The following is a 16696-nucleotide window of genomic DNA, read 5'->3' on the forward strand; positions in this document are numbered from 1 at the left end:
GGTGTTCTGCTTGAAGGCAAACAAATCCACTTCAAGCCTTCTTAACAGAGTCCAGAATTGGCTCTGATTGTTAGGTTAGACTCTGCTCACACACTTTGAGTGCAGCCTCGTAACAAACTGTCAGGCCAGGAGAAACAAACAAAACACAACCCCGAGGAAATGGAGGATTCTACAAAGCCTAATATTGAAGAACTTGTTTTGTTTTTTTTCTGATGTGATCTTCTTGTAGGTTGAGTCTAAAATACCCCTCGCACATACAGTTACTCATCAGAGTTATGGAAGAAGCAGAAAGGTTTTTGTGCTTTAAGGATTTTTCTCCTATATGTGACGTTGGCAGCATTTTATCTCAAAACTGTTCAAAAAACATTTGAAGGAGGGATTCTGAAGCCCACAAGAAGGTCAATGATCCAAAAAATAAACAAAAAAAAGTCTTCATGATACTTAAATTGCTAAACATGCTTAGCTGTCTAAAAAGTCTTGAATATTTAGAGCAGCCCCACCCTTCCTTTCCTCCACATTACTGAGAGCTCTCAGTTTATGTGTTCTCCTATTAGTGTTCCGGCCAGCGTGTTTTCTATGTCACAAATGAGCTCTTTTTAAAATGCTATTTCCTCATCTGCTCCTGATTCAGAGCAAAATGGTTAAGGAATACTCAGAAATGCAATTTTAGGCTTAATTTTCACTATATATGTCCTTTATCATGAGAAAAAATGCTACAAGAACATGACTTTCAATGTCTTTAAAACCAACCATGACACGAACACACTTCATGCTTCAAAATGTCATAAATGTAATTATTTTCTTATTCCTTGAGGTAACTATTTATATAATGAAAAACTAATTACTATTTGAAGTCAATCTATGCTCAGCAGGTAGATAAATAATCCAATATATTTGGTTTGAGCCTCATTGTGTACAATAACTGCCAAAGTCAGATTTGAATGTTTTTTGAAAATAAGAAAAAGCACAATTTTTTGCGAGTATATTGGTAATTTTTATTGAAATTGTAACAGAAAGTTAAACCAAATGTTTAAATACGTTTCCAATAAATGCATAAATAAATAATAAGACACAACACTGACTGCATAACTGAAAAAACTGACTTGGGTATATTCAGACTGGAAAAGTCAGTTGATCCGGACTGAGTCCGCTTAATTAGGTCCGGATCGAGTACTGAACCATGTGTTTGGTCTGTACTTTAAGACTGGCGTGTACCAGACTATACTGTTTTGAACCAAAGTTTGTAAACAAAATCTCTAAAATCTAAAATCTCTTCAGTCATTGGCCAGGAATTATGAGGGTGGGGCAAACCAATGAGAGAAAGAATAATGGAACTCCTAATCTTTGCAATCATGTTTTGCTACTCTGTTTACATCCCGTGATGCTTGGCTACAGTGGCCGTTATGGGCCATTTGTTAAAAAAAACAACAACAAACGAGTCTACTTTAAGTAAACCAAATATGTCCAGTCTGAATACACCCTAGAACTGAATGCAGAGAAGTCCAGTTTTAGTGTTAACTTGATGTTTGAGCATCGGTCCGGCTGCAGTGTTTCAGGCATCACAGCGCTGTGATTTCAGAGTTCAAATATCTGAACTTTGAAGAAGAAGACTCATTGCGTCAAACTGTCAGGGTCTCAGCTTTGGCCTGTGATGTGTTGATACGTGGGCGGAGTCCAAAACCCTGAAATCTTTTATCTGCAGGTGTGGGAATTGGTTGCTTGTTCCACAGTTAATGTGCAGCATCCAACATTTGAAACTTCTTATTTTATGTATTGCAGCATTTTTCAGACAAATTATGACATTTGCAGAATTATTACCACACTGTGCAAGAAATCATTTTGCTATAAACGCAGTCGCGGTCTTCCAGGGGAAAAAAGACAGCCACAGTTGAGGGTCTGTAATGATGCATTACAGCTTTGAACTGTTGATGCTGTGAGCTGCTGTGATGCAACTCAGATGGAGTGTGAAACTGAAGGGGATGTTTTACTCACTGGACTGGAAGAAAACCAAATTATACACTTCTCTATGTGCGTGTTGCCGCAGACTTGTCTCAAAAAAAGCTGAAAAACACTCAAAGAGCCAACTCTCTGCTCTCCTTCCAGCAGATCCAGACGTTTCTGAAATGATTTTGTGAGGCTGTACATATGTGAGGATGAAGACAAACAGGAGGATAAAAGTTGTTCTGTGTGTTCAGAATTCAGCACATCACTTCAGTTGATTGATTCATCAATTATGATGCTAAAAACCAAAGAGGCTTTTGCAGAAGTTTTTACTTTTGTTCAAACAGAATTAGATGGATGTCGCACATGAACCAAACACATGATCTGCTCATTTAGGACACCAAACACTGCTGAGATGGAGGAATGAAAATTAGAAACCAGCCTGTACTGAAGTTTGTGTGGAAAAAAAACAGTTAAAAGTTATGGAAAGATCTCACCTAGAGATGGATGGAGGGATGGATGGATCTATGGACGGACGGACGAAGTGGTGAACAAATGGGATAGGTGGATGGATGGATCGACGGGCGGACGGACGGACGGACGGATGGACGGATGGGCTGGTGATTGATTTAAGGATGAACAGATGTGATGAGTGGACAGATGGATGGATGAATGGACTGACGGAGGGATGGATAGATAGACCAATGAACCAGTGGATGAAGTGGTGAACAAATGGGATAAGTGAACAGATGGATGGATGGATGGACGGATGGACGAATGGACGGGCTGGTGAACAGATAGATTTAGTGATGAACAGATGGAATGAGTGAACGGATGGATGGATGGACGGATGGATGGATAGATGGATGAAAAGATTGGATGGATGGATGAATAGATTGAAAAAAAGCATGAACTGATGGACTGAGGCATGAAAAGATGGGATAAATGGACAAATAAATGAGTAGATTAATGAATAAGTGGGTAGATGGATGGACATTTTAGAATTATTTTCAGTTTTGTTCATCTAAAAACACCTTTTTTGGGAAATAAATGGTTGGTATTTAGTTGAAGTGTAACTTAAATACATGTACAGTTCAAAAATCCTAAAGTAATCAGGATGGGAGAGCTCACTTAATCTAACAAACTCTTAGCAATGGTAAAATTTTGTAATCCACATCCCAAATATGGAAGATTTAAAAACCTGACACCAAATGATCCTTCATCCTCACTGAAGGAGACAAACAGCTTTACAAAGCTTTCCAAGCCAAACCTACAAACTCTTAACCTAAACCAAGAATAAGACCATGAAGGGAGAATTTAAACACACATGTCATGTCTCTAAAAAACAAATATGTAATTTATGCTTTAAAAAAATAGCAAACCTTCACATCTGTTCATGCTGACAGCAGCACTGATGTTCTCAAGTCTTCTTTCTTGTGGTCCTTTAAATACTATCAATTATTCAATACAAAAATGTGGAATGGTACACAAGCAACCAAAGGTCAATAACAACAGAGGATTGTTTATTTTAAGATGAGCCATGAGGTGAGAAGTTGAAGTCTGAAGTCAAAGATGTGTCTCCTCTTGTCTTGTAATGGTGTCCTCATGAGGCAGACTGTTTTGGCTGGCTGCTTCTCCTCTGAAAGGCGTCTCAGCCTTCGTCTCAGTTCTCGTCTTTCTGAGCCGCGACCTAAAAATTCACTTTTTAGAGGTCAGAGCAGGACAGGAGACGGAGAAGTGCTTAGAAAAAAAAATGACCCAAATACTAAAAGCAGATTTATTAGAGCCTAGTTAGTAATTATAGAAACTCCTAGTGGCGTGGTAGGACCGTGGTCGTAGTGGCACTCGCACCTCTTCGTCCTGCCAGGAGCTTTTTGTCTGGAAGAAGCAGGGGGGAGGTTCCGCGAGGCCAAATGGCTCACCAGATCGATATGTTCCTCTTACTGCGCGCCACCCTCCCAACTGATTTCAGCTATTTTAGAATGTCTTTCTGGGGATCTGGCCCATTTCTTTCAATTAATGCTCCTTTCAGCCAGCCGACCATTAGAAGTCCATTAGAGGCCCGGCACCCGGGGAGAGTCATTCAGCCAGCGCCGCTGTGCTCCATCTTCTGATTACAGAAACGTACAGACTGCCGCCGAGGAATAATTAACCTTTTAAATTGTACTGTAGAGGTGGTTGTTTGTGGGACGGGCCTCCTCTTGTTTATCTTCTTAATTTGTTTATTTCTTTGCCTTGCTACTCCAAGCTCTTGTTTACTGATCTGGTGATCTTCTGGGTAATCGGCGGCGTCACGCCCTTTCATCTCTGCCTCCCCCTGATTTTTCACAGATTCGAGCCGGTGACACAGCGGAAATCACGTCCAGCATGTTGAGCGCTGAGGACGAAGACACGCCCCCTGAGGAGCTGGTCTACAACATTGAAATGCTGAGCCACGGGAGGGTGGCCCTGAAGGAGAAGCCTGGGATGGACATCAGGAATTTCACACAGGCTGACATTAATGAAGAGAGGGTCATCTTCATTGATGAGGGTAAATTCCAGGATCAGTTTGAGAAACTTTCAGCTACTTGTTAGTACATTACAGCACCAACACTCAGAAGGCTGAAGAAAAGCCTGAGAGATAAGTGATAAATATGGAACATCAGTAACCAGGTTAGGCTCCAGCACCCCCGCGACCCCGAAAAGAACAAAGCGGCCAAGAAGATCAATTAAAAAAAAAATATATATATATATATATATATATATATATATATATATTTGAGCTGTCAGGCGATTACAATTTTTAATCCATAGTTAACTCACGATTAATCGCAAATTAATATGTGTCCTTTTTTTTTAGAAATAAAATGTGTGCTTCGTGGAATTAAGCAGTTCTACATTAATTATGAAAACAAGAATGGCAAAATTAATAGTTTTCATCAGAAATACTTTATTTTGTAACATTGTATTGAGATAAACTTTCTTAACAATAAAAGGCTGTAACATAAAATGCCTAACAAAAGCCCAAGTGCAAGTGAAGGGCATTTTAAATTCAAAACTTCAATCAACGTTCAGTAAAATAAAATTTAAAAAACATCAAAAATAAAATTTCCATAACACTTTCATGTTCATTTTTTGTCAGGACCAAATCTTTTCCTCCTCTGCTGAACTACAGTAATAAATGAAATAGAGATTTATCATTTCCAATTAACTTTTGTTTTTTTAAAACATTAAAGACTGAGAAAAGCGGGATACACTGTGGATAGTTTGACAGCCGCTGCGTTCTCTGGCTGCAGCTCGATGCAGCGACCTGTCCAGCGGAGCTCACGCCATGAATATGCCGGCAGACAGACCGCTATGCTGGGGCTGGATCACGCTTAAACCTCCAGAACTTTGGGATATTTTGCATATTCTCACACGGCTAAAGGGGGACGGGCCACACACTCAAAGCTGAGATTTATCTTTTCATCTACAAATAACTGGCGTTGTTTAAACTACATTTAAAACGTCCCCCGGTGCGCTAGCTGTTCGGAACGTCGGGGGTCCGCAGCTCTCGGGACGCGGCGCCGGACGCGAGCCGGTACCACCAGACGTGGTACTGGACGCGTACCGGAGCCGGGTTTAGCTAGCAGCTCAGTGGTTGGAGGGTGATGACGGGACGCCCGCGCGCGCGGTATGGAAAGGCACGTATGAGAAAACGATTAATGCGTCAAAACAATTGTCGGGGTCACGCACATGTCAAATTAACCCTTAATTAACGCGACAAATCTGACAGCCCTAATATATATATATATATATATATATATATATATATATATATATATATATATATATATATATAGGGCTGCATGGTGGCGCAGTGGTTAGCGCTCTTGCCTCACAGCGAGAAAGCCACCTGTGACAAAACAACACATTGATCATGTTAAGGCATCTAGTCTTAGAATTCAAACTGATTTTCTGAAGTATGTGACTCTAGCAAGAGAATAATCATCCCAACAAACAGTAAAGCGCTAAAGACTTTTGTCATTTTTTCTTTTTTTCAAACAACTGCATTGCTCCAAAAGCAACTATCACACATGTACTGGGGATTTTTTATTTTTTTTTATTTTAGACTATCCATCCATTTTTTAAGCCTAGAGTGGTCCAGATCGGGGTCACTGAGTTGCTGGAGCCTATCCCAGCTCCTGAAGGGTGAAGGCGAGGTACATCCTGAATGGTTCACCAGTACATCACAGGAACACCACACATGTGTGACTCATTCAAGAATGTGCTGCACCTGGGATAATAGACGTTCTTTTACCACATGGGGTTCACACACATCTGTCACTACCCAATATTAGCACATGTTCCTACAGTTGGAAGATATGCAAACCTCGTGAATCTTGTTTTTCTTTCCCGGCTCTATTCTGATAGATGAAAGACTTGTTGTGATATAATTCCAGCTGGGCACAACCCACAATTATTAATTTCTCCTCCATAATCAATTTTCACGGTTGGCCCTTCCATGTTTTGAGAAGTACTACCCAAACTTAACTTTTGACATGTGCTCAATGGCTTGGTGTTTACGTCGAGCCAGAAAGCAAACATAAAAACGTGCGTGAACACCAGAGTTTTGAACGTGGAAGCTCAAAACGGGCATATATGTGCATTTAACATAGACTTGTCAAGGTCGCTCGAATGGAGGTTTCCAAGGCCAGTGAACGTAGCATAAGGGACACACTTAGAATCACCTATTAACCCATGCAGCATGTTTCGGGACTATAGGAGGAAACCGCAATGCCTGGAAGAAAAACAACATATGGAAGGCGAGAACGTATACATTTAAGTCCACTTCCAAAAAATGCTATGATAACATGAACCAGTGACCTGTACAGGCGAGCAGTGATGAGAAAAGCCACCTCCATCACTGTGGACACCACCCACCCTCTCCATCACTCTTTCTCCATGTTGCCATCAGGCAGGAGATACAGAACACCGTTGGCCAGGACAAACATCTACAAAAAATCATTTATCCCCAATGCAGTCACTCTGCTTAATTTTCAATAGCACTTAAATTGTATGCATGTGGATGGTGAATTGTGTGATTTTTAGGATCTCTATGACTTTTGATTTTCTATATATTTATTAACTTTTTAGCTTTTTTTAACTTTTATCAATTGAATCAATTTTATTGTCTTATGCCGTGTTGAAAGATGAATTTCTGTTCATTGAACAGACAATAAAGTCTATCTATCTATCTATCTATCTATCTATCTATCTATCTATCTATCTATCTATCTATCTATCTATCTATCTAACAAATGTAAAAAAACATCTACATTCAATCTGGACCAAAGAAGTGGGTCAATGTGAATACACCTCCATATTCTCTATATTTCAGCTTCTTCTATGGTTTTGTCAAACAACCTTACAATTTTTTTAAAGTCACATCCTGATTATTATGTAAGTGCATGCCATCCCTTCTTCTTTTCATAAACCGGCAGATGAAAGGACAATAAACCTGGTGTTGTAAAACAAGATATAGTTTCTATAGTTTTTAATTGGTTTAGTTTAATTCAATGTATCTGTGGCAAGTACTAAAACACCATGGTTATGTCCAAATTCCCTTCCAACTCCATAGCTACTTAAAAACTATGAAGTGTGAGACTTTGTAGTGTCCTGGGTTTAATAGCAATTTGAACACCACGCAAACTATAATTTTTTTTAAACGGCCAATATGACATCACAGATTTCCCGAAGTAAAAAGCCTAATATGAACATTTTACATGAACCATCTATAAATCCACTGTGTGCTGATGATAAATCCTTGGAGGGCTTTATGAAAGAAAATGCAAATACATTTTTTCCAAGTGAAAAATTGTTCAAAGGGAAGGCATTGTGGTCTAAATTTGCTAATCTAGAGAGCATCAATGCATTTTTCACAAAGACTTCTGGGAAATTGTAGATTGGACAGCATGAAAAAGTGGTGAATGTCCGACAACGTGATGAGTAGTTAAGAAATGTTTACACACCCCATAATTCCCTGACATACTGTGGTTTGTTTGTTAGCAAAGTGCTAATTGACAAACTAAAGACTTTTAGCTAAACTTGAATCATTTCCATATTAAAAACTGAACATTTAACAATTGCTTTGGGTTGAAAAATGTCGCCTTCACCTGCAAAGTCAAATTTAGTTGGAGAATTTTTACAATCAAAACACAAAATTATGTTTGTGAGCATTTGAGATTAGTGTTGAGTTCCTTCTTCTGTCAAAATCCAAAACTCCTCCTGTATTTATTGGCACTTTCAGACTTTAATCCCTTTTTTCTGCTAAATCTTGTGGTATTCCTGTTGAAAGTTAGGAAAAGCATTGAAAAACAAATGTTAGTTTTCTGTCACAAATGTGATGTTAAATTCACTTTACTCTGCCCCAATGACACAGCAGTTACAAATACACAGAAACACGAGGAACTTTAACCCCCTGTTGAAAGAAGTGGAAGCCCCATGACCAACATCTAGTTTCTTGTGCAGGTGAAGAGAAGAGCAGGTTAAGTTTCACCGTGACAGACGGCGAGCACACATCCCCCCTCTACCAATTTGAGATCACGGTGAAGCCAGCCACCAGCACCCCGGTGACACATGAAAAGCTCCTCATGTTTCCAGGTAAGAAGCCCCAAACGCACAAATATGTAACTCCGCACAAGTGATACACAACATTAGAGTGAGTGCACGCTTGCAGGGGGACACACTGCTGCCACCTTCAGGGGAGGTGGGTGGGGTGGAGTTACTGGCGCCTCATGGGAGGTTAATGTAGGGGTAATATACTGAGTGCAGAGAGGGTGGAATGAATGAAGTCAAGCATGGTGATTTAGTGGGGAAATGTGGAGTGAAAACTGGCTGTTTGTTGCTTGGTGGCTGCAGGAAGTGCAGCAGAGATCCTGCAGAGCTGTGACCGCTCTCACTTCTGTGGCAGAAAGATTCTCCCTTTTAATTCAAAGGGTAACTTCTGAGGCCCAAAAAGAAATCCAACAGATCATGTCTCCGGTTATTAAATATTGTTGCATAAATCTATTGAAATCCTATAAAAATGAATATTTTCTCCCGGCTAGATGTAGTTTGGCTCTTGTGCAGCTGACAGGTCATTCTCTGTTTGTGTGCCCTCACAGGAACGAGGCAGCAGATCACCATCTCCAACCTGGAGCCTGTGAGCAACGGGGACGGCAGGGAGGCGCGATTCTCTCTCGTCCGTTCACCTCGGTTGGGAAGACTTATCTTGGCAAACAGAAAGAACCAGTTTGAGGAAATTAACAGTTTTTCCCAGTCACAGGTGATTTTTTTTTCATATGTTGTTCCTAAATAGACTTTTAAAAGACTTTTCAAACATCCTCATTGAAACATGTCACACATCGATGCAGGAAGACATTTATTCTTGCCTGAATAGATTCTAATTTTATAATTCATACTAAATACAACAAACAGTATTGAAAAGTTGAAGATCAGTCTTTGGATACATGTCAAATTTAAATAAAAAAAGAAGATCTCTTAAATTACCTAACAAATATACTCCACTCTCCCTTTTCACCAAGTGAGGAACTAAAAAACTCTTAATGCTAAACATTTGATTATGTTTTCTGGGGTAAAACTGCTGTTCAAATAGTTTGAAGAATTGCTTTAAAACAACTCAGACAAGTGAAATAATGGGAGTAACAAAAACTCATACTTTGAGGGAGTGTTCTAACCCTGAAAACAAAATAAAAAGATGGAATAAGCTTCAAACAAAACCTTTAAAGCACAAAAAATTTCTCAGATTTCATCAGACAAGAAAAATCTTCAAAAGTATAAGTTTAATTAATCACTTTGTGCTAAATCCTTGATAACTTTATCCTAAGCCATACAAATTCAAATTATGAATAAGAAAATGTTGCAATAGGAGGATATATGGATCTGAATTCCCAAGCTTTTTCTTCAAAATGGGTGAGGTTCAAATCTTATCAGTATCTTGACTTAGCTAAATATCCTGTTTGTGGTTAACCAATTTTAAAAATAAAATTAGCTTTTAAAATATACAAAAGGTGCAAAAGTATTTCTTTTGTTCAGCATCTGTCGGAGAACTGAAGGGATCTACGTCTTTAGTTGGGCCTTTTGGATTTTGTTTTTAGGGTATTTAAGTTTTTTTAATGTAATGTTTCTATCTAAGTTTTTTTATTATTATTAATTTAATTTGCTGACCCATTCTTTTCTAATATCCTGTATTTATAGGTCAACTTTTTAGTGCAAAAAATATAAAATTAAGCTTTTTTTTTTTACTATTTCAACCTGTTTAAACTGGGTTTACCTGAATTTCAAAGAGCGGACACAACTGGAAAATTCTTCAGAAAAGGATAATTAGTTCAAAAATAAGCAGACATCATATCCCATTCTTTTGAAAGGAAGTTTGTTTTTCCACTTGTCCAATAAAAAAGTAAAAAAAAGTTACTTTAATTAAGATTTTTTATTTGTGTTCATCTTCAGGACAAAGCATCCCAGCATTACTCATTGTTGCCAGTAGGGGGAGTCAAAGTGCATTAAGCTTTTATGGCAATTTGGAATCAACTAATAACTTTTTCTTTAATTATGGGAAATATTGTCTTATATTAATAGTTGTACCGCTAACAAAACAAAAACTGAGATAAAACATGACAGCATGAACGGGTTAATCGATCCGACGGTTGTGTTTTGTTGGCTGTGTCTGCTCATGCAGCTGCAGGGACTGTGGCGGATTCAGGACACTCTGCTCATTTCCATCCCTGACATGCGGCTCTGCTCGGATAAACAAACGGACCGCTCTGTTCTGCTGCTGACAGAAAATCTGACACTAAGCTGAGCTGAAAACACGATTTAACGTTCTCGGCAGCGTGTGTCCGAGTGTGCACGAGAAGTTCACAACCAAACGTGTGAGTTTGCTTCAGCTGTGACTCATGCTCCAAGTCAGCTAAACACTGTTAGTTTATGCAGATATAATAACTAAACAGACGGAAGTCACGACGTGGTTTGTTGGAGCCGTGGGTTGATGATTCACAGAGAAGAAAAGCCGAAGACCAAACCCTTAAAACAAGCTTTATTTTAATTACTTTTTATTTGTTTTCTGAATCTTTAAAAACAAGTTGAAACAGATATTTGTCATGTGGATTCTTCTTCCACCTCTCCAACTTTCACTTGTGTTGGAGCAATTTTAATCTGGAATTTACTCAAGTTATGAGTAAAAGTAGGACTGGTTGATGGTCTTTCAGTAATTTGTATTTTAAATCTTTATTTAAAAGGTAAACAAAGGAATCCATTCTAGTTCCCCACTATCTCATATGTTCAAATGTGCTTAACCTCAGCTAGTTAAGCCTTAGTCATGTGCACCAGTAGGGGGATTAACCTGTACAGGCGCTGCATGTTTTTGGGTTGTCGGGAACTATAGAGGGTCATAGAGAGGCGCAGTATCTTAATGGGAGCACAGCTGCGTCTCGCAGATCCCCTTTAGGTTTGTACGGCCACCTCAAGGGAGGTCTTTCTTGAGAAGGGAACGAATGTCTTTTGTGCATCTGGGAAATTTATCCCAAAGTTATGACATGCAGGTGATGCTGTCGCACGCTACACTTATGCCACACTCTAGTCATTAGTAAGGTGTTAGTACTGGACCCTTACTGAACATGTGCAAATACTGCATCCACAGTCAGATAGGTAATTAATACATTAGTCCCCGTAGGATGCCCAGACAAAATATGCCCTAATTGCGTTCCCATAGACAAAAAGGTGCATGAACACTTTCACCAATTTTGATCTATAGAAACCTTCTGCAAAACTAATCCAGCTAACTCTACACCCCGTACAAGTTTGCCCGTTTTTGGTCGGTTTTATCCACCCAGGAGAACTTTGGCAAAGGCTTAAATACAATGGCACAGCAACATTTTTGCTGTCAGGAGTCAGAAAACTCTGACTCCCCCTCTGGGCACCAGCGGGAACAGTCACCAGAGTACTAACTGCACTTCATCTCCCAGAAGCTTCAGCACACAGTTCCTGGTTCCTGCTCAGCTGTCTCCCATCAGACAATCACCCACCTGCTTCTTAAGCAGCACACAGAGCCACACTCACTGCAAAGTATTTGTTTGTGCCACCCTGCCTGCAGTATCGAGCGTTTATACCTGGACCTGATCTTCTGTCTCTGACCCTCTGATTGCCTGCCGCCTGCCCTGACCCTCGCCTGGACTCTGACTACTCTCTCTCTCTTCTCGGATGATCCCCTGCTCGTCTATGACCTCTGCCTGTCTGACCCTGCTTTAGTTTTGTGGACTCTTAGCTCCAATAATAAACCTGCTGCTCGTGGAACAAGCTGTCTGCCTGTTTTGTGACATTTGCATTTTTTGCTAAATTTAACAAAATTTCAAAAACACATTCCAGAGACGAAGAGAGAACAACTCAAATAGCCATTTGAATAAAGTTTTACATCAAATGCATGGATTTGTTTTCTCCCCCAAGTGCTGGATTTTGTTGTAAACTACCGGTAATTTCTTACCCCTCATGTTATCTTATGGGGTCCAGATGACCCCACCCTTACATTGGTGTGTGATCCCTCCCATGACAAAGGTAGACAGGATTTCATGTCTGCCACAAACACAAGTAGAGATAAAAAATCCTTGAAAAAAAAAGTTCAGTGCGCTGTCTTGTGGGGTCCAGATGACCGCACTTTTAATGTAAACATGCCTAGGATAGCACAAGGGTTACACTGCTGTGTCCATTTTGGGGTCACAGGGGTGCCAGAGCCAAACCTGGGCACTTCTGGGCACAGGCAGGGTACACCCTGGAGAGGTCATCACTCTGTCACAGAGCCACGATCACACACCCCGCATAAACCTGCATTCACTCCTAGGGGCAATATAAAGTAACCAATTAAGGGGGTTTTTGGATGGTAGGAGGAATCTGAAGTCCCCACTCATGGGAAGAACATGCAAACTCCACAAAGAAAGGTCCTCCATTGATGATTTTGTTTCAGGTCCCACAACCGGGACTTGAACTAGGGCCCTTCTTACTGTGAGGCAAGAGTTCTAACCACTGCACTACCATGCAGCTAATGTAGACTAATATTTTTCTATACATTTTGTGTTTCCAGTTGGAGGCAGGGGCGGTCTACTACGAGCACCAGCTCCCTGCTGAGCCCTTCTGGTTGGTTAAGGACGAGCTGGAGTTCAGGGTGGAATCAGAACCGCCACGCGACACCCACCATATCCTACCCATTGATATCTCCTTTTACGCCGTTCACAGCAACATCACCTCCCAGCTGTGGAGGAACACAGGTGAAGAAACTTTACTAATTAGTAAAACATCTGTAAAAGAAAGATGTGATAGTTTTCATAAAGTCGTGAAGGTGAGGGTTTAGTTGAAATATTTATACTCAAAATATATCTCAAATGTTCACATATTTGTAAGCAAACACGATCTGTGAAGTAAAGGAGCTGAGTAATTTACTCTGGTTTGACTTGTCAACAAAAATTCTCCTACTATACATTCTGGTGACGTCTTGAATTTGGGTCATGGCATCTGGACTTACTGTCTTCTCTTTGCCACTCATCCAAAAACCTTGATGAGGCAAAGTCCAGATGCAACTACTCAACTTCTAGACACTACTGAACTATTTAAGACAAACTCCCAAGTACAGTACAGTGCAAAAGAACATGCTGCTCAATACCGCGGACGAGAGTTGTCTGACACTTCATGCTGTATTTGTTTTAATCCTCAGGTCTTGAGGTCGTGCAAGGTCAAAGGAAAACCATTGACAAGTCAATCCTTGACGCTTCCAACCTTCTGACACTTATTCCTGAATCAGAAGAACGGGACGTGCTTTATATGATTAAACGTTTCCCTGATCATGGTCGTATTACCCTTGGTGGTCAGGACCTTTCTCACAACACCCAGTCCTTCACCCAAGAAGATGTTTCACAAGGGCGGGTAGAGTATCTCCACGATGACTCCAGGGGCCCGTCTGATAGTTTCTCTTTCCGTGCCCGTCTAAAGCTTGAAAGGGGAGGGGTACCCCACCGTGCTGAGAACATTATACTAGAGGAAGTCTTTCAGATATCCGTCAAACGACGAGGGTCTGAGCCCCCTGAGCTTGTCACAACAGATGTTCTCCTGGAAGTTCCTCAGGGATCCAGGACAGTTATCAATCAGGAGTATCTCAACACACAGGACGAAGACAGTCCGCCTGATGAAGTACGCTTCAAGGTGACCAAAGCACCGACCAATGGTCGGTTTTATAACATACGTACTATGGAGCCGATCTCTGAGTTCACACAAGAAATGGTCAACAATAACCAGGTGGCTTTCTACAGCGACAACAGTCTGAGAAATGGTTTTGTGGAATTTGTTGTCACGGATGGGGAACACGAGACAGAGAGGTTCACTTTACACATTGGCATCCTGGCTCACACTCTTTATCTCCACCAAGCCCAAGAGATCAGAGTGAAGCAGGGTGACGATGAGACTTTGGTGACAGAGGAGATGTTGAAGGGTACCACAAACGGTCCCACTGAGGAGGCAATCCTTTACAAGATCACAAATGTTCCAAAGTATGCTGCCATTATGGTTGACCGCCAACCTACATCTGCATTCACCCAGAAACTGATCAGAGAAGGCAGAGTCAGTGTCCGCTTTGTCAAGTCCACTTCCCCTCAAGACACGGTTTCCTTCACAGCCCGCAGCCGGATTGCAAACGTTTCCTCGGTCCTCAACATCACTGTTCAACCTTTGGCTAACATTGCCCAGGATCCTCTGTTACCCCAGGGGGCACTCATCCAACTAGACAAACGGCTTCTTGATGCAACTCCTCTGGCCAACAAGACAAGGACAACTCCCACATTCACTATCACCCAGCAGCCGAAAGGGGGTCGATTCCTGAAACCTGGGGGGCAACCTCTGGAGTCATTCAGCCAGAAGGACCTTGATGAGGGTCGTGTAACTCTAGAAATAGATAACCCTTCAGAAAAAGGAAGTGGTCCTAACCAGGATGAAGCCCACTTCCTCCTCAAAGCACATGGAGTCCCTCCTGCGGAATGTGTGCTTTCCTTCCAGACAGGCCCCTACAACTCCTCTGGGCTTTACCCTGTCACTTTGTTGAGAGTCCCTGGTGGTTTTTCTCATAACACCCCCCGAACCCCGCGTCTGAGAGGTGACATGGACTGGGCCTGGACCACAGCATCATCTGCCTCTGACTCTCACGTGAAACCTATAACTCGTCGCAGCAGCATCTGGTCCATTCTCATCCCCATTCTGGTAGTGCTCCTCCTCTTGTTGTTAGCCGCCATTGTAGTGTACTATTTGGTCCACAAAAACAAGACAGGCAAGCACAATGTCCAGACGGCATCCTCAAAGCCCAAAAACGGAGAGGTGGCCGGCACAGAAACCTTCCGCAAAACTGATCCAGCTAATAACATCTCCATGTCCAACATGGACTCTAAAGATGCAGACCCTGAGTTGTTGCAGCACTGTCGGACATCAAACCCGGCCTCAAAAAAGAACCAGTACTGGGTTTGAAACACTTTGCAACCTCTTCAAACCATTCCTATCAGTATTACAGACTTCTGCAAGATGAAAGGAACACTTTGCTCCGCTTTTGCTTCTTCTCAGTATAGCTGTGGACAAATTCTGAAGGAAACACTGAACAACAAAAGAGGCCGTTGTGGATGTTAGGAGGTTCATGCCATATCTATTTATTTCATTTTTGTGGTTTGTCAAAGGGCACAAACACAGACATGAACATGTCAGATGTTTGCAACAATTTATTGTGGAGTGCTCTAATATTGTATCAAATTTATCTACAAACATTAACCAGAATAGGTAGTCTTAATCCGATGTAGTTTATTTTAATTGTTGGTTCAGTAATTTTGATAAACTTGTACATAAGTAATGAGGTCAACTTGTTTCCTCATGACAAGGACAAAATGATTCTTTTAAAGATTTTAAATGTTGTTTCTCAGGGCTAAATTCACACCCATTAAACAATAGCATTCAGTTTTATGCTAGGCTAATCCTCTCCTGTCATCCCACACAGATCACACACAAAAAAATGAATGTTGTCAATCTTCATAGTCGCAAACATTTTCATTTTGACTTGTTAAACTTGACCTTGTTAAAAAATGACCAGGTTTGATGAAGTTTAGCCCCAAATATCTTCTTTTTTTGTAATATAGCCTAGCTTAATTTTTGCTAACTTCCAAAATGGAACCAACAGGCAGACATAAAATAAGTTTCTTGTTTTCAAACCTGAAAATAGTAACTGATTTTATTGATACACTCAGAAGCAATAGATAAAACTCCCCAGATATTAGCATTTCATTTATGAGCTAAATATACAATGTTGTTTATCTGAAATTATCTTATTTCTTAAACTTTTTTTTTTTTGCTAGAAATACAAAATTAAAAGAGGCTGTGTTTCCAACTTTATCAAAATTCTAGAAATGTTGAAAAACACTATTTCACATTTACACTGTTTCCATTAAATCATAATTATGTAAATATAACACAAAAGAACTCACCTGATAAGTCATTCTATGTCATTCTATAGTTCATGGATGTGAACAACACCTTGATTTACAGCAGATACATTCACATTTTTGCCTATTGGCTAGTGCTCGTCATCATCTATTGAAGGAGACATCAGCGTCTTGTTCATGTAGCAGTTTTTGGGAAATCGTTGTTGGTGATTTTACAGCAGATCCAACAATTCCACAACTTAAGATGAGCTCTTGTGGCGCCTTAAGTCTGGTATTCGGTTGTT

At 40.6% G+C, this 16696-nt stretch overlaps 1 protein-coding gene across 1 annotated transcript in view; it reads left to right on the plus strand.

Annotated features, from left to right (window-relative positions):
- The window catches only part of cspg4 (chondroitin sulfate proteoglycan 4), a 91912-nt gene extending 75418 nt beyond the window's left edge, over positions 1-16494 (plus strand). The window contains exons 7-11 of the mRNA XM_024282372.2: positions 4273-4471; positions 8431-8562; positions 9066-9226; positions 13034-13217; positions 13661-16494. Of these exons, the coding sequence (XP_024138140.1) occupies positions 4273-4471; positions 8431-8562; positions 9066-9226; positions 13034-13217; positions 13661-15453 (2469 nt within the window). The 3' untranslated portion in view covers positions 15454-16494. The remainder of the gene's footprint in view (positions 1-4272; positions 4472-8430; positions 8563-9065; positions 9227-13033; positions 13218-13660) is intronic.
- The last annotated feature ends 202 nt before the right edge of the window (positions 16495-16696 follow it).

The sequence above is a fragment of the Oryzias melastigma genome, linkage group LG6 (genome assembly GCF_002922805.2).
Source record: "Oryzias melastigma strain HK-1 linkage group LG6, ASM292280v2, whole genome shotgun sequence".
Classification (NCBI taxonomy): domain Eukaryota; kingdom Metazoa; phylum Chordata; class Actinopteri; order Beloniformes; family Adrianichthyidae; genus Oryzias; species Oryzias melastigma.